Source organism: Hemitrygon akajei, chromosome 13 (genome assembly GCF_048418815.1).
Source record: "Hemitrygon akajei chromosome 13, sHemAka1.3, whole genome shotgun sequence".
Lineage (NCBI taxonomy): Eukaryota > Metazoa > Chordata > Chondrichthyes > Myliobatiformes > Dasyatidae > Hemitrygon > Hemitrygon akajei.
This window is the reverse complement of record NC_133136.1, coordinates 11,097,219-11,123,652: the sequence shown is the minus strand read 5'-3', so window position 1 is coordinate 11,123,652 and position 26,434 is coordinate 11,097,219. Positions and strand designations below refer to the sequence as shown.

At 40.6% G+C, this 26,434-nt stretch overlaps 1 protein-coding gene across 5 annotated transcripts in view; it reads right to left on the bottom strand.

The window, feature by feature from the left end:
* wdr7 (WD repeat domain 7) overlaps positions 1-26,434 on the bottom strand; it is a 573,837-nt gene that overhangs the window by 392,702 nt on the left and 154,701 nt on the right. For all 5 annotated transcript variants that reach the window (XM_073064130.1, XM_073064129.1, XM_073064131.1 and 2 more), the window contains 2 exons: positions 11,567-12,327; positions 1,145-1,230 (listed from right to left, as the gene is read on the bottom strand). In XM_073064130.1, coding sequence (XP_072920231.1) covers positions 1,145-1,230; positions 11,567-12,327 — 847 coding nt within the window. The remainder of the gene's footprint in view (positions 1-1,144; positions 1,231-11,566; positions 12,328-26,434) is intronic.

Sequence of the window (26,434 nt, the reverse complement as noted above, 5' to 3'; positions counted from 1 at the left end):
ACTGCAGCCAATGACCTTTTCTTCTAGCCTTACAGTTCATTGTTATTTTCATATATATTGAGATAGAAATTGTAGGGAGAACCATATTTTGTACAATATACCAAACATTTTAGCAGTTATGTGTTGTGTAGATGTTGTGTAAAGTCATATTGCCAAGTTATTTCAAATTTTTTTCCTTCACTGCACTTGTATAATATTCCTGGGAGTAAACTCCATCAAATCAGTGTGGTAAAGCTGACATAAAGCAAGTGCTTTATTCTGAATTGAATAATTAATCTTCCTATCAATCACATTGAAAAATCCTAATATATTATGCAACAGCACAGATAATGTTCAGTCAAACTTGCTTATAGTAGAATTCTAAAAACAGCAGTCCATGAAATGCTTGCAGAGAGCAACACAGGTAGATTTTAGAGAATCTGGCTATCACCATGTAGACTTTGATTTAAAGGTGGATTATAGCTGAGATGGAAATAGCTGCATGAAGCCATTCAAACTCAATAAATCCAAGCTTAAGGAGGGAAGTCCTACAAGAAGAATCTAAAATTTAAAAAAATTTGATGGATAATTGATGACTGGTTAAAAATGATAACTCATTTCCCCTTTCTCCCCCAAAATGAATCAGCGACAATAAAGACTGACAATTTCCATCTGAAAATAACGGTGAATAACTTTTTTAGATGTTGATGCCTGATAAGTAATTTGACAAACACCATTTGTTGCCCCAACATGTTACATCACAATTTACTTTTTTTAAATAATAGCTGTAACAATTAAGCTACTGAACTTGTGGGGATAAGTAATTCTAGATGAATGCTGAAATTTATAGTCAGAATTTTTTTTTTGATAAAACTATGATATAAAATTTTCTACCTTCCAAACCTCATTTTCATTATAAAAAGGAAAATGAATTCCAAATATCATTCAAAATTTACTGAAGTACCTACTGGAAAGAAACCACATTCCAATACCTCCAGTGCATTCATTTTAAATCATTGAATTTTAACCTCTTATCGCACAATTCAACAAAGTAGAATAATATTTCAACATAAAAGAATGAAGAGGGGTGATTTCACATTGTGTATTTAGTCTTCTGCTGTCACTTTAATACTGTGCTCCTTGCCAAGCTTTGCTTTGTAGTTACCTTGTTTGATCTGCCCCTGTACAGCAGTGAAGACTGGAGGGGAAGGGTTCCCTTTAGTCATCTCTGGGGTGCTTGGTTTCTGTGGTCTGCAAGGAATAAAAATCAAATATTAATTATAAGTCCTTCAGAAGAGGTCAGGATTCCTTGAGGTTCAGATTTGAAGCTCTACTTTATCAGTCATATGGTGTCAGTTTGTGTCATCCCACCTCATCAACAAATCTCTTAAGTAACCACAGACTTATGATTATAATCTCTTTAACTACAAAATAATAAGTCAGAAAGCATTTCTCAGAAACATTTCAGAGCTAAAATGCATTGAATGGAATACTTTATACTACATTATTAAGTCAAAGTTATTTAAGAAAAAAAGGAAATGACCAGTGTTAGTAAATCACAAACAAGAGAAAATCTGCAGATGCTAGAAATTCAAGGCAGCACACACAAATTGCTGGAGGAACTCAGCAAGTCAGGCAGCATCTATGGAAATGAATAAACAGTCAATGTTTCAGGCCAAGACCCTTCATCGGGACTGAATGTCAGTGTGTTCTTGAGAAGTCCTGAAAGATACCAATGTGCATTATATAATCTAAAATAATGTTAAATTTAATTACAAAACTTAATAAATTCTGGCAAGAGAAATAAAATAATTGACAGGCTTGATCAAAGTAAAAAAAAACACAGAAGATTCTGCAGATGCTGGAAATCCAGAGTAACACACACAACATGCTGGAGAAACTCAGCAAGTCAGGTAGCATCTATAGAAAAGAGTAAACAGTCAACATTTCAGACCGAGACCATTCTTCAGGACTCAAAAAGGGTCTCGGCCTGAAACATCAACTGTTTACTCTTTTCCATAGATGCTGCCTGGCCTGCCAAGTTCCTCCAGCATTTTGTCTGTGTTACAGGTGATAGGTGAAGCCAGGTGGGTGGAGGAGGGGGAAAGAAGAATGAAGCTGGGAGGTGATAAAGTGGAAAAGGTAAATGGTTGGAGAAGAGGTCTGATGGGAGAGGAGTGTGGACTATGGGAGAAAGGGAAGAAAGAGGGGCACCAGGGGAGGTGAGAAGAAGAGGTAAGAGGTCGGAGTGGGGAATCCTCTCCTTTTACTTTTCCCACCCATCACCTCCCAGCTGCATACTTCATTCCCCCTTCCACCACCCACCCACCTACCCCCTCACCTGGTCTCATCTATCACTTGCCAGCTTGTCCTTCTCATTTTCCCCCCACCTTCTTATTCTGGCATCATTCCCCCTTCCTTTCCAGTCCTGATGAAGGATCTTGGCCTGAAATACGACTGTTTATTCATTTCAGTAGACGCTGCCTCATCTGCTGAGTTGCTTCAGCATTTTGTGTGAATTCAACAGAATAATGCTTAAGCATAGAAAGCAGACACCCTTGAGCTAATCATCAATTCCTAATGAAAAGTGTATAATGAAGGTAAATTTAAATACTATTAAATCCTAAAATTGGCACTTGGATGATAGAAAAATGGAGGGCTACGTAAGCGGCAAGGGTTTGATTGATCTTACAGTGTTATAAGGTCAGCAGAATATAATAGGCTAAAGGGCCTGTACTGTACTGTGCTGTAGTATTCTATGTTCAAAAAATACTTATCTTTGTAAAGCAGGAAGAACCCAACTTTAATTCTGTTTTGTTCTTTAAAATTCAGCCAAACTGCCTTATTACTACAATAATTTTCCATGATGTTTTATCGACTTTTGAATATTTACTTGTGTCATTTCACAAATCGTTGAAACATCAGAATTAAAATACATTTGCATCTTTCAAGATTGTTCCAGAATTCACGGAATTCTAAAACTGTACAGCACAGAAGCGGGAACGCAAAGCTGACTGGGATATGTTGTTTTACACTCATCCCATTTATCGTATCCCTCTATGCCTTTCCTATCTGAGTACCTGTCCAAATGACTGTGAAACATCTGCTTCTACCCCTCTTCTGGCAGCTTGTTGTGAACCACCAGACTCTGTGTGAAGAACAACTTGCCCCTCAGATCTCCTTTAAAATTCTCCCCTTTCAACATAAAGCTACTATTTTTATTGCTCTCACATTGAGCATGGTGATCAGAACCTTACACATTCCCAGTGTGGTCAAATCAATACTTGTTCAGTGGAAACATAGCTCCATGGTAATGTACGGGTTAGCGCAACGCTATTACAGCTTGGGACATTGGACACCGTCTGTGAGGAGTTTGTATGTTATCCCCATGAATGCATGGGTTTCATCTGTGTGCTCCGGTTTCCTACAACACTCTAAAGACAAATAGGTTAGAAGGTAAATGGTCATTGTACATTAAATTGCCCTGTGATTAGGCTAGATCAATAGGTTGGTTGCTGGGTGGCACGGCTTGAAGGGCTGGAAGGGCCCACTCTATGGCTGTATTTCTAAATAAGTGAATAAGTCCTATCTCGTATTCAATAGCTTGGCCCATGACGGCAAACACACAAAATGCCTCTTCAGTACCCAATCCACCTATGTCATTATTTACAGGGATTTGAAGCATAATGTCTCTCTGTATATCAATGCACCTAAAGTCTCCATCACTTACTACTTAAGTATAATTCTTTTTGTACTTTTGTAATAATGAGAGGCATTGATCTTGTGGATAGTCAGAGGCTTTTTCCCAGGGCTGAAATGGCTAGCACGAGAGGGCATAGTTTTAAGGTGCTTGGAAGTAGGTACAAAGGAGATAGCAGGGGCAAGTTTTTTTACGCAGAGAGTAGTGAGTGCGTGGTATGGACTGTCGGTGACAGTTGTGGAGGTGGAAATGATAGAGTCTTTTAAGAGACTCCTGGATGGCTACATGGAGCTTAGAAAAATAGAGGGCTATGGGTAAAGCCTATGTAACAGTTTCTTCCCCCAAGCTATCAAACTCCTCAATACCCAGAGCCTGGACTGACACCTTACTGCCTTATTGTCCTGTTTATTATTTATTGTAATGCCTGCACTGTTTTGTGCGCTTTATGCAGTCCTCGGTAGGTCTGTAGTCTAGTGTAGTTGTTTTTTATTCTCTGTGTTGTTTTTTACATAGCTCAGTCTAGTTTTTGTACTGTGTCATGTAACACCATGGTCCTGAAAAATGTTGTCTCATTTTTACTATGTACTGTACATAGCAGTTATGGTCGTAATGACAATAAAAATGACTTGACTAGTTCTAAGGTAGGGACATGTACGGCACAGCTTTATGGGCTGAAGGGCCTGTATTGTGCTGTTTTCTATGTTTCTACATCTTCCCATGGAAAATAGCCAATGAAAATTTGGGCGCCACAGTAGCAGAGCATATAGCAATATATACAACATATAGCATATGCAATATTCCAACTGTAGCTGAACGGATATTTTCTAAAGTTTACCATAACCTCACTGCTCTTATCTTTTGTGAAAACAGCCTACCTCTGACATACTCCCCATACTTTTTTCCAAACAGCCTAAAGTATGCACATTCGTATCAGCCACTTCCACTCCGTGCTGTAATATTTTATGTTCTAATAATCACTGAGGGACACCACTGAACATGAACATTTGTTTTCAAATTACAATAACAATTATCTACCATTGTTCTTATTGCCCTTATTAACTAACCAATTTTGAATCTGATTTATCAGTTTTGCCATTGTCCAATGGCTTTAAGTGTTTGATCCAATCACCCTTACAGGGACATTGTCAAAAGCCTTAAAAGAAGACCACATGGACCACACCAGCCACACTGTCCTCATTATTACATTTTGTTAACTCAGCAAAAACTTTTATCAAATTCATTAGACAGGAAGAAACTTAAGACTTTTACAATACTGATGCAAGAGAAATTCTCAACACTTTAAACATAGAGCATTACAGCATAGTACAGACCCTTCAGCCCACAATGTTGTGCCAACCTTTTAACATACTCTAAGATCAATCTACCCCTTCCCTCCTGTGTAGACCTCCATTTTACTATCATCCATGTGCCAATCTAAGTATTTCTTAAATAACCCTAATGTATCTGCTTCTATCAACAGCCCTGACTTCATGCACATTCCATGCACCCACAACTCCCAGTGAAAAAAACTACAGTATCTCTGACATTGCCCCTTAACCCTGCTCTTGTCACCTTAAAGTTATGCCCCGTAGTTTTAACCATTTCTGCATTGGCAAAACATCTCTGCCTGAACACTCTATCTATGATTCTTATCATCTTATATACCTCATTCTCCTTCGCTCCAAGGAGAAAAGTCTGAACTAGCTCAATCTATCCCCACGGGACATGTTCTCTAATCCAGACAGCACCCTGGTAAATCTCCTCTGAACTCCCTCTAACGCTTCCACATTCTTCCCATAATGAGAGGACCAGAACTGAGCACATTACTCCAAGCATGGTCTAACCAAGGTTTTATAGAGCTGCAATATTACCTCACAGCATCCTCCGATCTCAATCCCCCGACTAATAAAGGCCAATACGCCATTAGCCTTCCCAACTACCCTATCAACTTGCATGGCTACTTGGTGGGATCTTTGAACTTGGACCCTAAGGCTCCTCTGCTCCTCCACACTGCTCAGAATCCAGATATCAACCTTCTACTCTGCTTTCAAGTTCCAAAGTTTATCACTTCACACTTTCCTGGATTATAAGGGGAGAAATGAAATGAAGAATTTGGAGTTGACTGAAATTTCAAGGAAAGGATAAAAGATCACAATAGAGCTTTAAAATATGTGTAAAGCTATAACTGGAGGAAGAAAACAACTCTCTGGGAGCACATTTAGGGATTCAGGGGAAATGCAAATGAACAAACAGCATATTGAAACAAAAATGACAAAAAAGTTGAAGATACAGGAAGTTTGGAATAAAATCAGAAAATGCCAGAAACACTTTGCAGGTCAATATGACAAAGAATCTTCAACTTGAAATGTTGTCTCTTTTTTACTTTCCATTACTTTACCTGCTCAGTTTATTGTTCTTGTTTTACTTAGTTGTAACAAATGGGCTAAAGGCGTTTACTGATAAATATGATAGATTAATGACTGAAAAAGGAAACCTAGTTCCGTTAATACTGTGTATATTATGATCCTAAAATGCCCAAAATATTTTATGTCCAATTTTGTACATCTGAAGTACTATCTACTTAGGTAGAGTCGTAAAGAAAGCTTTTGGCACATTGGCCTTCATAAATCAAAGTACTGAGTGCAGCAGTTTGGATGTTACATTGAAATAATACAAGACATTGGTGAGGCCAAATTTGCAGTTCTGGTCAATTACCTACAGGAAAGATATTAATAAGATTGAAAGAGTACAGAGAATATTTACAAATATGTTACTGGGACTTAAAGACATGAGTTATAGTGGTGCTAGAAAGTTTGTGAACCCTGTAGAATTTTCACTATAAATGAACAAGTATAACATTTTTCGTGTTATTTATTTAATTGGGTTCCCTTAATCACATTTTAGGACATGTGAAGATCTGATCACATTTTAGGTCATACTTATGCAGAAACAGAGAAAATTCTACAGGGTTCACAAACTTCTAGCACCACTGTATAGGGAAAGGACGTACAGGTTAGGAGTATTCCCTGGAGTGCAGGAGAATAATGGAAGATTTGACAGAGGCAAACAAAATTATGAGGAGTATAGACAGAGGAAATGCAAGCAGGCTTTTTCCACTGAGGTTCGATGAGACTAGAACCAGAGGTCATAGATTAAGGGTGAAAGGTGAACTGCTTAAGGGGAACACAAGTAGGAACATCTTCACTTGCAGGGTGGTGCGAATGTGGAACAAGCTGCCAGTGGAAGAGGTGAATGCAGGTTTGATTTCAACATCTGAGAGATGTACATGAGAGGGAGAGGTGGTCCAGGTGCAGGTCGAAGGGACTAGGGAGACTAATAGCTTAGCATGGACTTGATGGGCCAAAGGGTTTGTTTCTGTGCTGCAGTGCACTATGTCTCTAAGCGTAATCAATGTGGATATAACATCTATTCAAGTTATCATCAGCAAGATGGTAAAACACACTCTCAGCATTGCACAGTACTGGCCTGAGTTAATAGTACAAATCTGAAATAACTTGAAACTAAAGATGTTTAAATCTAAAACCTGATGCAGGAGTATGTACTATACTGCATCACACTGAGACTAAGCTCAAGTTAATTGACTGTACAGGTTCGGTCCAGGTTACAAATGCCCAAATTCCGGTAATTCCTCTTCTATTTACAGGAGCTTGAAGACCCACACTCAACATTTTAAGAACAGTTTATTGCCTTCCACCATCAGATTTCTGAACTGTCCATGAACCCATGAACACTACCTCATTACTTGTCTTTTGCACTATTTATTTATTTTTGTAACCTGGAGTAACATTTTAATAACTATAGTAATTTTTGCTGCATCAGAACAACAGATATCGCAGAACCACACATAATGTGCTGAACGAACTCAGTAGGTCAGGCAGCATCTATGGAGAGGAATAAACTCAGGTTACCACAGGTTGCCCTTGGTTGTCTTAGGTTTTTATTTAAATATTGCCAAGCAACCTCATTTCTGAACTGTTCTCTGTCATAATCTGTGCAGAACCTGCACCAGGAAAGAATAGGCTGATGGTTCTGTTGAACTTTGTGTAATAGAGTTTTGGATAAATGCAGGTGAAAATTCAATCAAATTTACATATTAATAACATAATTCAGTCTGCCCATCACACTTTTTTGTTTGCCACAAACTACCAGTTCCAAGTTAAATAGATGCTGCTTCTAAGGAACTAGTCATTCAAGACACGATCTGAGAGTAGACTAGCAGTCTGGATGGAGATGCACAGATGGATGGGTAATTCATCATTATCATCATTATGTGCAGTATTATACAGCGTGGGTGATCATGATCTCCATGACCATGATTATTCTTAGCAAATTTTTCTACAGAAGTGGTTTTCAATTGCCTGTTAAAATTATTTATTATTGACATACAGTGCGGAATAGGCCCTTTTGAGCCACACTGCCCAGTAACCCATGACTTAATCCAGCCTAATCACGGACAACTTACAATGACCAATTAACCCACCAATTTGTATGCTTTTAGACTGTGGTAGGAAACCAGAACACCCAGAGGCAACCCACACAGTCATGGGGAGAACGTACAAACTCCTTACAGGCAGCTGCGCGAATTAAACCCAGGTTGCTGAAACTATAATGCGTTGTGCTAACCACTACACTACCATGCTGCCCTTCTTCAGGGCAGTGTCTTTACAAGACAGGTGACCCCAGACATTATCAATACTCTTCAGAGATTGTCTGCCTGGTGTCAGTGGTAACATAACCAGGACTTGTGATGTGCACCAGCTGCTCATACGACCATCCACCACCTGCTCCCATGGCTTCACATGACCCTGATCGGGGGGATAAGCAGATGCTACACCTTGTCCAAGGGTGACTTGCAGGCTAGCTTAGGGAAGGAGCATCTTACATCTCCTTTGGTAGAGACATTTATCCATCCCACCACCCATGTGGGATAACTAGAGACTGCAATATACATGTGGAAATCGTTGTTATCTACAATATTTCACATTAAAATCATAAATAAATAGTGATTAACGGGAGAGAGAAAAAGAACGATAACTAAGGGCAGCATGACAACATTGTGGTTAGCAATACGCATTACAGCACCAGCTGTAACATTGATGGTGATCGGTTGGAGCTTAAAAGAGTTCAGAAGGAACTCAGAGTACAGATAAGGGGGGCAAAGGAGCAGTATAGGAGGAAGCTAGAACAAAAGCTGCAGAAAAAAAGCATGAAGGAGGTGTGGGATGGGATGAAGATCATCACCGGATGCGGTGCAAAGCGGGGGGCGAACATAAGTGGAGATGTGGAGAAAGCGAACCAGCTGAACAACTTCTTCAACAGGTTCGACAGCTCAATCTCATCCTCACCGCAGAAATCCACACCAGGCTTACTTCCCTCACAGGAAAATAGCCACTCACAGGAGACCTTGCCCACGCCCAGGATTACGGCTGCACAGGTGGAAGGTCAACTGAGGAAGATCTGTACCAGCAAGGCAGCTGGACCGGATGGAGTTTCCCCACGATTACTGAGGGCCTGTGCGACTGAGCTGGGAGAACCACTACAGCGTATCTTCAACATGAGCCTGGAGCAGAGAAGAGTACCCAGACAGTGGAAAACATCCTGTATTGTCCCGGTACCGAAGAAACCACAACCAAAGGAGTTGAATGACTTCAGACCTGTTGCCTTGACGTCGCACGTGATGAAGACCATGGAGCGGCTGATAATACAGAATCTGAGGCCACAAACCAGGCACGCCCAGGATCCTCTTCAGTTTGCGTATAAGGAGAAGGTGGGAGTGGAGGATGCTATCACGTATTTGCTGCACAAATCACTCTCTCACCTAGATGGGGTCAGTTGTGCTGTGAGGATTACATTCCTTGACTTCTCTAGTGCCTTTAACACCATCCAGCCCAAGATCTTAAGGCACAAACTAACGGAGATGGGAGTAGACTCTCACATGGTGGATTGGATAGTGGACTACTTGACAGATAGACCTCAGTATGTGCGGTTGGGAGACTGTAGGTCTGACACGGTGGTCAGCAGCACAGGAGCGCCGCAGGGAACCGTACTCTCTCCGGTCCTGTTCACCCTGTACACATCAGACTTCCAATATAACTCGGAGTCCTGCCATGTGCAGAAGTTCGCTGATGACACGGCCATAGTGGGGTGTGTCAGGAATGGACAGGAGGAGGAGTATAGGAAACTGATACAGGACTTTGTGATATGGTGCAACTCAAACTACCTGCGTCTCAATATCACCAAGACCAAGGAGATGGTGGTGGACTTTAGGAGATCTAGGCCTCATATGGAGCCAGTGATCATTAATGGAGAATGTGTGGAGCAGGTTAAGACCTACAAGTATCTGGGAGTACAGTTAGACGAGAAGCTAGACTGGACTGCCAACACAGATGCCTTGTGCAGGAAGGCACAGAGTCGACTGTACTTCCTTAGAAGGTTGGCGTCATTCAATGTCTGTAGTGAGATGCTGAAGATGTTCTATAGGTCAGTTGTGGAGAGCGCCCTCTTCTTTGTGGTGGCGTGTTGGGGAGGAAGCATTAAGAAGAGGGACGCCTCACGTCTTAATAAGCTGGTAAGGAAGGCGGGCTCTGTCGTGGGCAAAGTACTGGAGAGTTTAACATCGGTAGCTGAGCGAAGGGCGCTGAGTAGGCTACGGTCAATTATGGAAAACTCTGAACATCCTCTACATAGCACCATCCAGAGACAGAGAAGCAGTTTCAGCGACAGGTTACTATCGATGCAATGCTCCTCAGACAGGATGAAGAGGTCAATACTCCCCAATGCCATTAGGCTTTACAATTCTACCGCCAGGACTTAAGAACTTTTTAAAAGCTATTATTAATGCTTTTTGAGATAGTGATTTAGATGCATATCATATTTTTTACTGAGTTAAGTATTGTATGTAATTAGTTTTGCTACAACAAGTGTATGGGACATTGGAAAAAAGTTGAATTTCCCCATGGGGATGAATAAAGTATCTATCTATCTATCTATCTATCTATCTACCGCCATCTGTAAGGAGTTAGGACTTCCTCGCCATGACCATGTGGATTTCCTCCAGGTGCCCCAGTTTCCCCCCACATTCCAAGGGTTCAGGTTGATGAGTTGTCAGTATACTGTGTTGTCAATATTCGCAGGCTGCATCAGGCACATCCCCAACGCAATGATGCATTTCATTGTACGTTTTTATGTTTTGATGTACATGACTAATAAAATTTTAAATTGATTACTTAAGCAACCAATTTTTTTTTAAGATTGTAGTGGGATAGACATGAATAGATGGAAGATGCAAGACAGGCTTTTCATTGTATCTTGGTTCGTGTAACAATAATGAACCAATTCCAATTATAGCCATCCAAAGGATGACAATGTTGTGATTGAAAAACTTCTAATGATGTTGAATGATTGTGGCAGGAAACTGGATCTGACAGGACAGAAAAATAAATTAAAGACGGGCATAATTGTTGAGGTTTGGACAAGCAAAGCCAGGTAAGATTTTATGATCAGCAGAAAGACCTACACATACCAACAGGCCAAGATGGAGTTGGTAAGAGTTAATTTCAAATGTGATGTGAAGAGCGGTGTATGGTAACAAAAATAAGACAACAAAGAGAAAAGAATTGTTCAAAATAGCATGGCAGTTAAAACTCTGACTATAAAACACAGCCTTATTCTTAAAGCTGTACTTATTTTTGCCCAAGCTATCACATACATACACAAATGTAATTAGAAATTAAGTGCACTGAGTTATCAAAGAAACAGTTATGTCACAGTTTTACCAAGCAATAATTCTACATCAAAATCTATTACTAATTCAATATGTTAAAATTATTTTGCTCTAAAATAATGAGAATAGAGGTTAATTCCCACCTTGGTGGCAGTTTTTTCATATGTTCCCCAATGAACGTAGCGTTGGTCATGCTCATCAAAGTATTGGCTAAGGAAATGAGAGAGAGCAGGTGTTGGGTTGTGACTGCTCGGGATACATTGTACGTGCTGTTTCCCAAAGTCGGTCTTTTTCCTGTTTCATTAGCACCATCTAGTGTCTTGAAAGCAGTCTGTTTAAATCCAGGAAGCATCAGTGACATATGTCCTCCCCTTGACAGCAAGCCAAAAGATACAGGGCAGTGAGGTTTCAACATACCAAGCTGCATGAGACAAACCTCATCTAAATGTTCATTCAGACCCCAAGCATGCAGACATGACATGAATAATTTTGCTGTGTCCATTGTTAAGTTATATTCTAACAAGGTGAGAGGTTTTGACTTGTTGCCCTTGTACTCAGGATCACCCTCTTCCCTCTTCTGTCTCTTTATGTCGTCATCTTCATCTTCATCATCGTCTAACAAATGTTCTTTAATGTTCTCTTTGATCGTTTCCTTCACCTGCTGGAAAAGGACTGCTGCTCGCTTTCCAGTAAGAAAGGAGCTGCTTTTGTCTGTGCCACCCGGTGCTTTCTGGAGGCTCTCTGGAGATATAAGTGTAGGATTGGGTCTGGATGCTTCTTCTGTTAGAAGCTGGATAATCAGTGCTTCCACATCAAAAAATAATATATGGATATCTGGATCGATCAGATTTGTCTTCATGGCTTGCACCATTAGTGCATTATGGGAGTATTTTGGTAAAGCCCCCTAGAGAAAAAGGCAAACAAAAGTGATCATGCAAATTAGTATATAACAAATTCAAAGCTCCAGAAAAAAAAACAATTCACACTTACATATCCAAAGCATTCTCAGCAATAACTTTAAATTAATACAATCAATTAAAACTGTAAATTATCACAGGACAGATGGTACCAAAGCAGTTAGCACCAGCGATCAGTAACCAAGATTCAATTTTGTCACCGTAGTTAGCAAGTTTGTATGTTTTCCCTATAACCATACGGGTTTCCTCCAGGTGCTCCCACATTCTGAAAACATATGGATTAGGGTTGGCAGTTGAGGCCATGTTATGTTGGAACCAGTCTCGGACTGTGTTGGTCATTGACGACAATGATGCATTTCACTGTACCTTTTGATGTTTCAACGTACATGTGCCAAATAAAACTAATTTTAATTTTAATCTTATTATGTTAACAAACATGACAAAAGTCAAAATAATTGTATTGCAATGAGAATCTTCACCATCTCAAGACCACTACGTCTATTGACAAAAGAATTATTAACATCATAGGGTATATTTAAAGCAGAGGATGTTAGGTTCTTAATCATAATCAGATTTAGTATCATTAGATGTCATGAAATTTGTTGTTTTGCAGCAGCAGTACATTGCATATAATAAAAAGTGTGCATGCGTGCGTGCATGTGTGTGTCAGAAAGAGAAAGAAAGTAAAGGCATCAAAGGTTACAGGGAGAAGGCAGGAGAAATGGTTTGAGAGGGACAATCAATCAGCCATGAGGGAATGGTGGAGCAGGTTCGATGGGCCAAAGGGCGTAATTCTGCTCTTATCCCCTGTATAAGTGAATGTTTGCCACAATTGCTTGTTTTATTTATAAGTACTAGCACTGTACAAGTGTGGAATAGACTTCACTTGTATAACATTAACAAAAGATGCTGATATTCCCATAAGCAGAATTTTAGCAATAGTAAACCTTGAAGTGTGATGCAAACAGCTGGCCACATGAATGATTTGTAATGCCTGGTTAACCTCTGCAACACTGAAAGCCACTTTTGGTTTGTACCAATGACAATTATCCATTGTCAAGCTCCAGTGGGAATTGTGAAAAGTGACATTAATAATGAATGAGTAGCACAGATTGAAAACCTGAGATTGGGGGCAGTCGGTCCACTCTGCAGGGAACTAAATAAGCGCAGCACATTTCGGTATATTTTCCATTGTCAACAATTCCATTGCAGAAATAATATTTTGCACAGAATACTGTTTACTGGAAGCTCCATTTGGCAATTATTTATCTTGTATTCAAATGGTACTTCTCAAAGCGAAAGAATTCACATTAAAACAAAATCTGTATTTTTTTTTTGTTAAGTGACATTCCTGCTGAATGGATGCTTGTGGTCTTATGCTGCTGGTAGCCCATCCACCTTAAGGTTCAACAATGTTGTGCACTCAGAGTCTACCAGGGAACTACATCTGCATGAAGTGCATCCAGCTGCAGCACCTTAAAGACTGTTAGGGATCTGCCGCAGTAGCTGGATGACCTTCGCCATCTACAGGAGAGTGAGAAGATCATTGATCGGAGTTACAGGGAAGAAGTCACCCCTAAGTTGCAGGAAGTGGGTAGCTGGGTAACTGTCAGACGGAATGGGACGGTGAATAGGTCGTTAGTGCAGAGCACCCATGTGGCCATTCTCAATAATAATAAGTATACCATTTTGGATACTGTTGTGGGGGATGACCACACAGGGCAATGCCACAGAGACTAGGTTACTGGCACTGACCATGGGTCCGTGGTGCAGAAGGGAAAGAGGGAGAAGAGGGGAGCAGTAGAGGTAAGGGACTAGAACAGACAAGAGATTCTGTGGACATGAATGGGGCACCTGGATAGTATGTTACTTCCCAGGTGCCAGGGACAGGGACGTTTCAGATTGTGTCCACAACATTTTGGAGAGGGAGGGAGAGCAGCTAGATGTCTTGGTACACATTGGTACCAATAACATAGGAAGGAAAAGAAAAGAGGGCCTGAAGAGAGAATTTAGAGAGTTGGGCAGAAAGCTAAGAAGCAGGACCTCCTGGGTAGAACTTTATGGATTACTGCCTGTGCCATGCAAAAACAGGATAATCTAACAGATAAATCTGGCTGAAAAGCTGGTGCAGGGGGCAGAGCTTCAGGTTCTTGTATCATTGGGATCTCTCCTTGTACAAAAGGGACAGGTTGCACCTGAACCAGTGGGGCACTAATATTCTCGCAGGCAGGTTTGTTAGAGTTGTTGGGGTGTGCTTAAACTAATTTGGCAGGGGGACGGGAACCAGAGTTCAGGGAGTCAGAATAGGACTGATAGTAATAAAAACAAAGATAGCGTGCAGTCAGACTGTCAGGAAAGGCAGCCATATGACAGAACAAAATTGTAGCCAGCAGGGTGAGTATCAGTGCATTAGGGATGCAGAGTCAAAAAGGGTAGCAAATACAGTACTCAAAATGTTATATCTCAATGCACAGAGTATAAGAAATAAGGTGGATGATTTTGTTGTACTTTTACAGATTGTCAGGTATAATGTTGTGCTCATCACTGAATCGTGGCTGAAGGATGGTTGTAGTTGGGAGCTGAATATCCAAGGTTACACACTGTATCTGAGGGATAGGAACGGGGTGACGTAGCTCTGCTGGTAAAGAATGGCATCAAATCATTAGAAAGATGTGACATAGGATTGTTAGATGTTGAATCCTTGTGGGTTGAGTTAAGAAACTGCAAACGTAAAAGGACCCTGACAGCAATTATATACAGTGGCTGGGAAATGGACCACAGATTACAACAGGAAACAGGCGTGTCAAAAAGGTAACATTATGGTAGTCATGGGAGATTTTAACATGCAGGTAGATTGAGAAAATCAAATTGGTAATGGGTCTCAAGAGAGTGAATTAGATGGCTTTTTACAGCAGTTTGTCATTCAGCCTACTCTACTAGGGGAGTTCCCCCAGCATTTTGTGTGTGTTGTTCACATTTCCAGCATCTGCAGATTTTCTCTTGTTTGTTAGGGGATCAGTTATACTGGATTGAGTGTAATGTAATGAACTGCAGGTGATTAGAGAGCTTAAGGTAAAGGAACCCTGAGGAGCCAATAATCACAATATGATTGTGTTCAACTTGAAATTTGATAGGGAGAAAATAAAGTCTAATGTAGCAGTATTTCAGTAAAGGAAATTACAGTGAGATGAGTTGGCTAAAGTAAATTGGAAGGAGCTGCTGTCAGGGATGACAACAGAGTAGCAATGACGTGAGTTTCTGGAAAAATTAGGAAGGTGCAGAAAAGATGTATTCCAAAAACAAAGAAATACTGAAACAGCAAAATAGTACAACTGTGGCTGACAAAGGAAGTCAAAGCATATGTAAAAGCAAAAGAGAGGGCATACAATAAAGCAAAATCAGCAGGAAGATAAAAAAAAAAAATCGGGAAGCTTTTAAAAACCTACAGAAAGCAACCAAAAGAATCATTAGGAGGGAAAATATGAAAGCAAGCTGGCAAACTATCAAGGTGGATAGAAAAAGCTTTTTCAAGTATATAAAAAAGTAAAAGGGATGAGAGTGGATATAGGACCATTAGAAAATGAGGCCAGAGAAATAATAACATGGGACAAGGGGATGGCAGATGAACTAAATGAGTATTTTGCATCAGTCTTCACTGCAGAAGGCATTAGCAGTGTGCCAGGTGTTGAAGGCTGTCAGGGAAGAGAAATAAGCACGGTTACTATTATAAGGGAAAAGGCGCTCATGAAGCTGAAAGACCTAAATGTCAATAAGTCACCCGGATCAGATGAACTGCACTTTAAAGTTCTGAAAGAGGCCTAATTCTGTTCCTATGTCTTATGGGCTATGGTCTATGGTCTTATGGACTGTTGTATGAGATAATCCTAGGAAATCTGCAGTTTCTGAGATACAGAAACCACTCCGTCTGGCACCAACAATAATTCCACCATCAAAGTCACTTAGATCACATACTTCTTTATTCTGATGCTTGGTCTGAACAACAGCTGAAGCTCCTGACCATGTCTACATATATTTTTGCATGGAGTTGTTGCCACACAATTGGCTGATTATATATTTGCATTAATAAGATGTACAGGTGTACCTAGCATAGTGGCCACGCAGTGTATTGCAGTAGCAGAAAGTGCATGACGATCCAAATATCTATATTTTCCAAAAGCAAATTTGACTTCTTTAGTTGTGTGTCATATATGACTTCTAAATGCCATACTGCTGAAAATTATGAAAATCAGAAATCAATTCTAACAAAGTATCACAGAAGCAAAAACGTTGAATGTTTCTCTACCCACAGATGCTATCGAACCTGCTGAAATTTCTCAGCATTTTCTGCATTTGCTTGCCAAGAATTGTGCTTTTGCACAGTCCTTTCATCTTTAATGAGAATATGGAAAGCTGCCAGAGCTCTGGGTTTTGTTTAATACATGACAATTCCTTACCTTGAAACTTTTATTCCTGACACTGTTATGGAAATAATTCACTCAATGCAAGTCTCATCTTATCCAAGTTTTCAAAGTTGGTACATACAAACCCAGCAATTAGCTTTCCTTCATCCCAACAATAACTCAATATTCACCAAAGAAACATGGTGATCAAAAAAGATTATTGATTACAGTTCACCATACAAATAGACAGTCTTTAAAAGTTTCTGTAACTACTATTAATCTCTACTAAATGCCATCAAATCCACTAAAACAAGTAGAGGATATAATAAACTATTCTGGAATCTGAATCTGAAGATACAAACTGCCATAATTTCATTTTCTATTCTTATTTCTCAAATAAGAATAGCACGGAAGATTTTATTTCATTGTATGTATATTCCCTATTGAGATAGAGATTAGCTTTATTTGCCATAAGTACAATGAAACAGACAATGAAATGCTTTGTATCACCATTCCTTGGCAAAAACTGTATCTCTCTGATTCACTCACATTTAAATGCATCAAATAGCATTAAACTGCTGTATTTGCTCTACAGATGTGTTGGAAATTCACTACAAAAAATGATTTCAGCCATTTATAATTTAAATACCATCCATCCATCTCTGTGACACTGAAACTTTATTGTAACTATACATTATGTATTCTATATGTTTTATGTAACCGTACACTAGATAATAAAATTTTAATTATTGTTCAAGATTATAAAATAATCAAGAATCTTATTTTTAATTTTTCTTTTGTGTCTATTTTTCACTTTACTAAATGTAGTCTTTAACTACATTTATCTTCCAAAATTCCATAACTTGGTCCACTTCTGACACTTCACTCTCCTTCCTTGATCTCTACATCTCCATCTCTGGAGACAGACCGTCTATTGATACCTTTTACAAACCTGCTGACTCAGCTATCTTGACTATACCTCTTCCCATCCTGTTGTGTGCAAAAATATCATTTCTTCCTTTTATTTCCTCTGTCTTTGCCCCATCTGTTCTCAGGATGAAACTTTCCATTCTAGAACATCTCAGATGTCCTCTTTTTTTCAAAGAAAGCGGTTTCCTTTCCACTACAATCGATGCTGATCCTGTACATCTGTCCTTAACCCTTCCTCCCATCATAACAGGAAAGGGTTCCTCTTGTTCTTACCTACCAACCCCACGAGCCTCAGCACCCAGCACATCATACTCAGTAACTTCCTCCATCTTCAGCAGGATTCTACCACTGAAAACATCTTTCTCTTCTCCTAGCACCTCTCAGTTTTCTGTAGGGATTGTTCTCTATGTTATGCAACGCCCTAGTCCACTCGTTCATCACCACTGATCTCCCCCCGGTAGTTATCTGTGGAAACTGGACCACCAGCCCCTACACCTCCTCTCTCACCATCATTTCTGGTCCCAAATAGTGCTTCCACGTGAGGTGATACTTCACATGCGAGTCTATCTACTATATGCAGTGCTCCTGGTGTGCTCTCCTTTACCTTAGTGACATCGGACACCGATTGGGAGACTGCTTTGTTGAGCATCTTTACTCTATCCACCAAAAAAAGACAGGATCTCCTGGTGGCCATCTATTACAATTCAACATCCCATTCCCATTCTGGAAAGTATATCTTTGACCTCCTCTACGGCCATGATGGAAGTCAAACTCAGATTGAAGGAGCAACACCTCATATTCTCTCTGGGTAACTGCCAAACTGATGCAATTAACTTCGATTTCTCTAGCTTCTGATAATTTCTCCTCCTCACGACTTCTCTCTTTTTCTATTCCCCATTCTGGCTCCCCTCTCACCCCTTCTCTTCTCCTCAAATGCCCATCACCTCCTTCTGATTCCCCTTCAACTTTCTTTTCTTCCATAGTTCACTCTCCTTTCCTATTTGATCCCTTCTTCTTCAGCCCTTTACCTCTTCCACCTTTCACCCCCCCCCCAGTTCCTTACTCGTCCACCCACCCACCTTCCCCCTCATCTGGTCTCACTTATCACGTGCCAGCTTGTACTGCTCCCCCTCCCCCCACCTTCTTATTCTGGCTTCAGCTCCCTTCTGTTCCAGTCCCAATGAACTTGATGGAGATGTATAAGATGATAAGAGGCATAAGTCAAGAGGACAGCAAAAAATCTTTTTTCCCTTGGTATAAATACAAAGGGAATGATTGGTGACCGGAAGAAAATATAGGAGGATATCAGAGGCAAGTTCTTTACACAGAATATGCTGGGTGCATGGACCACCCTGTCAGGGGTGGCAGATACTAGAGGCAGATAGTTTAGGACCATTTAAGAAACTCTTTGAAAGGCACATGGATGAAAGAAAAATGGAGAGCAATGGGGGGAGGAAAAAAATCGGGGTTAGAATGACCTTGGAGTAGGTCAGAAGGTAGGTACAACATCGCAGGCAAAGAGCCTACACTATGTGTTATTGTATGTTCTATAGCGAACACATAAAAACAAGACATTCTGCAGATGCTAGAAATCCAGCGTAACACATACACATAGAAAAATGGCGCATGGGTGATAAAAAAAATTAGGGGACTATGCAGGAGAGAAGGGTTAAATTAATCTTAGTTAAAAGGCAAGAGACTACTGAGCAATACTGTACGTATGCCTTTATGTTTTTATGCCTTGAGCTTACTCAGATTCCAGACAGCCTGCAGAGGCTCATCTTCTGTTTCACACGCAGTATCTTAAAACACAATACATCAAAAAGATTAGATGGGCAATGGCAAGTCTAACTGATAGCCGATGCCATTAATTGACCAGTTACAGCAAATTGTGGAGGCAGAGAAAGGTGAAAAAACAGGAGGCAATTCAGTTTTCAAACTTCATACTAATTCCATTTCACTGAAAAACATTTCCCATCTTTCACGTGTACATCTTGCACGTGTGCACTATAGTGTTGCTTGCATAACACATGATGCTGATCTCAGACAGGTAAGGGGAGGCCCATGTTCTTTCCGCTCAGCACTTTAGTGATGTAGAGGTAGAAGCAGTCACAATAGAAGAAGGCTTCCACAACCCCAAACATCACTGGAATCTGATCAAAACGCCCATCTGCATACTGCACTTCATATATCGAAGTACTGAGTACAGGAGTTGGGATGTAATGTTGAAGTTGTGTAAGATGTTGGTTGAGGCTTAATTTGGAGTATTGTGTGCAATTCTGGTCAGCTACCTACAGGAAAGATATCAATAAGATTGAAAGAGTGCAAAGATTTAATAGAGGCATACAAGATTATCAGGGGTATACACAACACAGTTTTCCTCTGAGGTTGGGTGAGACTACTAGAACTAGAGGTCATGGATTAAGGGTGAAAGGTGAAATGTTTAAGGAGAACACAAGGGGGAATTTCTTCATTCAGAAGGTGGTGAGAGTGTGGAATGAGCTGCCAACAGAAGTGCTGGATGTGGGTTTGATTTCAACTTTTAAGAGAAATTTGGATAAATACATGGATGGGAGTGGTATAAATGGCTATGGCCCATGAGTAGGCTGATGGGACTTGGCAGAATAATAGTTCAGCATGGACTGGATGGCTAAAGGGCCCGTTTCTGTGCTGCAGTGTTCTATGACTCTATTCTGTCTGGTAATGCCAAATCCAATTAGTGAGATATAGAGCCTGATACATTCCCAGAGAAAGCAGAAACTGAGCACAAGAGGAATACAAGTACCAACACACCAGCCTTTCCACAGAGACTTGAAATTTCTTTTCAATAAGTGAATCATTTCCTTTTACAAAGGCACTTCTAATTTATCTTTTCTCATCCTTCTCTGGGCAAAGAACAATAATCCCAACTTCTCCACAACATATGTCTCCATCTGTTGAAAGGATTTTATTCACATTTTTCGGCATCTACTCCAGGACTTTCATACTCTTTCTAAAATGCAGTGACCAGGAGTACATGCAATGTTCTGATTGAAATCAGATTTTCATTTTATGAAATATCAATTTTCAATATTATTTCCTAAATGTCAATCAACAGTACTGAATACATTTGTCCTACAATTAAGTAGACCCAATTAAAGAAAGTATGTGAAACAAGTATCCTTCTGCACACATCCTGTCTTTACTCCTCAAATAAGGTGTTTAGAATGGCCAGAAATAAATTAGACTTGTCAATAACCTCCTCTTATTACTACCATTGGGGAGGACATGCAGGAGCCTGAAGACCCACACTTTTTGGAACTGCCTCTTGCCCTCTGCCATCAGATTTCTGAACAGTCCCATGAACCCAGGAACACGACTTGATTGTTCTTTTTTTTGCACTATTTATTTAGTTTGTAATTTATAGATTTTATGTCTTGTATGGTCCAGGAAAACTAATCACTATCGTCCTTTGCACTCTTCATTAATTTTTATTGTAACTTTGATAATCTGCAATGTATGCCTGCATGTTACTGATGTCACAAAACAACAAATTTCACGTCTTAAATGTGAAATGCAAGTCACAATGCAACTCAGCAACAATAAACCAATTTTGGTTCTGATCCTGAACCTGGGGGTAGAATTAAGCCATTCAGCCCATCGAGTCTGATCTGCCATTGTATCATAGCTGATTTATTATCCCTCTCAACCCTATCCCTTTAAACCCAATAACCCAGAAGCACAAAACTTTTCTTTTTCAGAATTACGTATGCAATAAAGAAATCTCTCCTTTAGAATGAACAGCAACAATAACCACTGAGGTGGCTTTGTGTAATTCCATATTGCTTTACCAAAGTCCAGGTGTGAATTATTCCTGAGCACTTCACACAGATTCTGAAGATTAAAAACACTGGCTTTATCTATCACAAGTACTTCCAAACATCAGTCCAACGATATGCAAGTGGAAGCCCACAAGTGTCACAATGATTCCAGTGCCAACACAGTATGCTTGCAACTTACTAACCCTAACCTGTACAGTACATCTTTGGAACACGAGCGGAAAACGAAGCAGCCAGAGATCCACAGGGTCACAAGAAGGATGTATAAACTCCTTACAGACAGCAGCAGGAATTAAATCCCAATCGCTATCACTGGCCCTGTAAAGCATTATGCTAACCACTATGCTATTATGTCACTCTGCATTACACTGATTCTGATCTCCAAATTCCCCCTACAATAACCCTATCGGCCTCAGGCCCATTTGACATCTTTACTCAAAAATAATGCTGCAAAAATCTTCACAAAATAACTTTACCAGTTGTGAAACATCTTCTATCAACAAAACAGAGCTTTGGAGATCTACATTTTCATCATCATCAACAACGTTCAGTATAATATGGGCGATCATGGTCTATGACCTTGATTGTTCTTGGCAAATTCTACAGAATGCATTTGCCATTGCCTTCTTCTGGGCAGCGTCTACAACATGGGTGACCCCAGCCATTATCAATACTCTTCAGACATTGTCTTCCTGGTATCAGTGGTTGCAAAACCAGGACTTGTGATAGGCAACAGATGCTCATACAAGCACCTGCTCCTGTGCCTCCACATGACCCTGATCGGGGGCGCTAAGCAGGTGCTACACCTTGCCCAAGGTGACTTGCAGGCTAGCAGAGGGAAGGAGCACCTTAGACCTCCTTTGGTAAAGAGATATCTCCACCCTGTCACCCAACTGGTAATTTAATTATTATACTTTTTTTTACCCAGAGGAAATCTGAATGCTCCACATAGACAGCACCCATGATCAGAATTGAACCTGAGCTTCTGGTACTGTAAGGCAGTGCTGCAGCAATCTCTCGTCGACTGTAACCAATTTTTATCAGTACACCTATTCAGATAAAAAGGGGACAACAAGGACCACATAACCACAAGAAACTGCAGAGTTGTAGAATAGCTCAGCAGATCATAGAAACCAGCTTCCCCTCAATGGACTCTGTCTATATTCCTCAGTGTGTCAGTAAAGCAGCCAGCACAGTCAAAAACCCCACCCACCCTGGACATTCTCTTTTTCTACCCTCCCCCATTGGACAAAAGATACAGAAGCAAGATTAGCAGAGCTGGGACTTTTCTCTTTGGAGCGTAGAAGAATGAGAGAGGAATTGATAGAGGTCTACAAGATTATGAGAGGCATAGATAGGGTGGATAGTCAGTACCTGTTTCCCAGGGCACCAATAGCAAACACCAGAGGGCATATGTACAAAATGAAGGGAGGGAAGTTTAGGGGAGACATCAGGGGTAAGTGTTTTTTTTTTGTTTTTTTTTACACAGAGGGTTGAGAGTGCCTGGAATGACTTGCCAGAGATGGTGGTGGAGGCTAAAACATTAGGGGTATTTAAGAGCCTCTTGGACAGGCACATGGATGAAAAAAATGGAGGGTTATGGGGTAGTGTGGGTTTAGTACTTTTTTTAAGGATTATATGGGTCAGCACAACATGGAGGGCTGAAGGGCATCTACTGTGCTATAGTGTTCTATGTTCTAAGCTTGAAAGCACATAAACTATGCTCAAGGATCTCAGTTATAAGACTTCTGAATGGTTCCCGAGTATGATACAATGGACTCTCAATCTTACAAGATACCTTGATATGACCTTCCATCTGCCTGTCCTAATAGGTAATCCTCAGGTTCCACACAAAGATTGGCACTTTGTCTTTGTTGGGCACTATTATTTTCCTACTTGCCTGTTTTCTCTTAATATATAATGTGCTTTGGGAAGATCCTTAGTCTTGTCTGTTCTTATTATTTTATGCCTCCTCTTTGCCCTTTAATCCCTCTTTCAGTTTCCTAATTGCCTTAAAACTACACTCAGTGGCTACTTTATCAGGTATAAGAGTTGAACTCGATGTAGTTTTGCTGCTCTACCCGCCCATTTCAAGGCTGGACAAGTTGTGCATTCAGAGATGCTCTTCTGCACACTACTGTTGTCATGAGTGGTTATTTAACACCATAAGACCTTAGGTAGACCCCACTTGGAGTACTGTGTTCAGTTTTGGTCACCTCATTACAGGAAGGATGTGGATGCTATAAAGAGTGCAAAGGAGATTTACAATGACGTCGTCTGGATTGGGGAGCATGCCTTATGAGAATAGGTTGAGTGAACTTGGCCTTTTCTCCTTGGAGTGACAGAGGATGAGAGGTGACCCAATAGAGGTGCATAACACGATTAGAGGCATTGATCATGTGGATAACCAGAGGCTTTTTCCCAGGGCTGAAATGGCGAGCACGAGGGGGCATAGTTTAAGGTTCTTGGAAATAGGTACAAGGAGGATGTCAGAGGTAAGTTTTTTTTTCCCACACAGAGTGGTGGGTGTGTGGAATGCACTGCCAGCGAAGGTGGCAGAGGTGGATACAATAGAGTCTTGTAAGAGACTCTTAGATAGGTACATGGAACTTAGAAAAATAGAGGGCTATGTGGTAGGGAAATTTTACACAGCTTCTAGTCTAAATGGTTGGCACAACATTGTGGGCTGAAGGGCCTGTAATGTGCTGTAGATTTTCTATGAGGCCATTTGGCCCATCGAGTCTGCTTTGCCATTTCTTCATAGCTGATCCATATTTCTTCTCAACCCCAATCTCCTACATTCCCTCTATATCCCTTCATGCCCTGATCAAATATGAATCTATCAACCTCTGCCTCAAATATGCATAAAGACATGCTCCATAGCTGCCTGTGGCAACGAATTGCACAGATTCACCACTCTCTGGCTTAAGAATGAGGTTATGGAATACTTGGGAGACACAGGACACATAGGACAAAGTCAGCATGGTTTCCTTAAGGGAAAATCTTGTCTGACAAGTGTAATAGAATTCTTTGAAGAGATTACACGTAGGATAGATAAATGGGATGCAGTGGATGTTGTACATTTGGACTTTCAGAAGGCCTTTGACAAGGTGTCACACATGAGGCTACTTAACAAGTCAAGAGCCCATGGTATTACAGGAAGGTTACTAGCATGGTTAAAGCATTGGCTGATGATTGGTAGGAGGCAGCGAGAGTGAATAAAAGGATCCTTTTCTGGTTAGCTGCCAGTGAGTAGTGGTGTTCTGCAGGGGTGGGTGTTGGGTCTGCTTCGCCTTATGCTGTATATCAATGATCTAGATGATGGAATGGATGGCTTTGTTGCCAAGTTTGCAGATGATGCAAAGATTGGTGGAGGGGCAGGTAGTGTTGAGGAAACAGGAAGGCTGCAGAAGGACTTAGACAGATTAGGAGAATGGGCAAGAGAGTGGCAAATGAAATACAATGTTGGAAAATGCATGCCGTGCACTTTGATCATCGAAATAAGTGTGCAGACTATTTTCTAAATAGGAAGAAAATCCAAAAATCTGAGATGCAAAGGGCTTGGGAGTGCTTGTGCAGAACAACCTAAAGGTTAACTTGCAGGTAGAGTCGGTGGTGAGGAAGGCAAATGCAATGTTTGCATTCATTTCAAGAGGTCTAGGATAGAAGAGCAGGGATGAGATGTTGAGGCTTTATAAGGCACTGGTGAGACCTCACCTTGAATACTGTAAACAGTTCTCATTCAAGAAAAGATGTGGTGGCATTGTAGAGGGTTCAGAGGAGGTTCACAAGGATGATTCCAGGAATGAAAGAGTTATCATACAAGGAACATTTGATAGCTCTGGATCTGAATTCAGAAGGATGAGGGGGGAATCTCACTGAAATCTTTCAAATGTTGAAAGGCCTAGACAGAGTAGATGTGGAAAGGATGTTTCCCATGGTGGGGGAGTCTAGGACAAGAGGGCACAGCCTCAGGATAGAGGGGTGTCCATTTAAAACAGATGTAGAGAAATTTCTTTAGCCAAGGGTGGTGAATTTGTTACCACAGTCAGCTGTGGAGGCCAGGTCATTGGGTATATTGAAGGCGGAGATTGATAGGTTGTTGATTAGCCATGACATCATAGGTTACGGGGAGAAGGCTGGGGTGTGGGACTGAGAAGGGAAAAAAAAATCAGCTGTGATTGAATGGCGGAGCAGACTCGATGAGCCAAATGGCCTAATTCTGATACTATATCTCATGGTCTTAAAGAAATTCCTCATCTTCATTCTAAAAAGACGCCTTTCTATTCTATGGCCTAATTCTGCTACTATGTCTTATGGTCTTGAAAGAAATTCCTCCTCTTCTTCGTTCTAAAAGGACACCCCTCTATTCTGTGTCCTCTGGTATTAGAAACTCCCAGCCTAAGAAACATTCTCTCCACATCAACTCAATCAATGCCTTTCACCATTCGATAGGTTTCAATTTAATCACCCCTCATTCTTCTGAATTCTTGTGAATACAAGCCCAGAGTCATCAAATGCTCTTCATATGACAAGCTGTTCAGTCCTGGATTCATTTTTGTAAACCTCCTTTGAACCCTCTTCAGTTTCACCACATCTTTTCTAAGATAAGCGGCCTAAAATTATTCCCAAGTGACTTTATAGTGCTTTATAGACTTAACATTACATCCTTGCATTTGTATTCCAGTCTTCTTGAAATGAATTCTAACATCGCATTTGCTTTCCTCACCACAAACTTAACTTGCAAATTAACCTTTAGGAAATCCTGCACAAGGACTCACAAGTACCCTGCCTCAAATGTTTGTATTTTCTCGCTTTTTAAAAATAGTCAACCTTTTGGTGTATAGTGCATGACCATACACTTCCTGACACTGTTTTCCATCTGCCACTTCTTGCCCATTCTCCGAATCTAAGCAGCCCCTCTACTTCGTCAAAACTACCTGCCT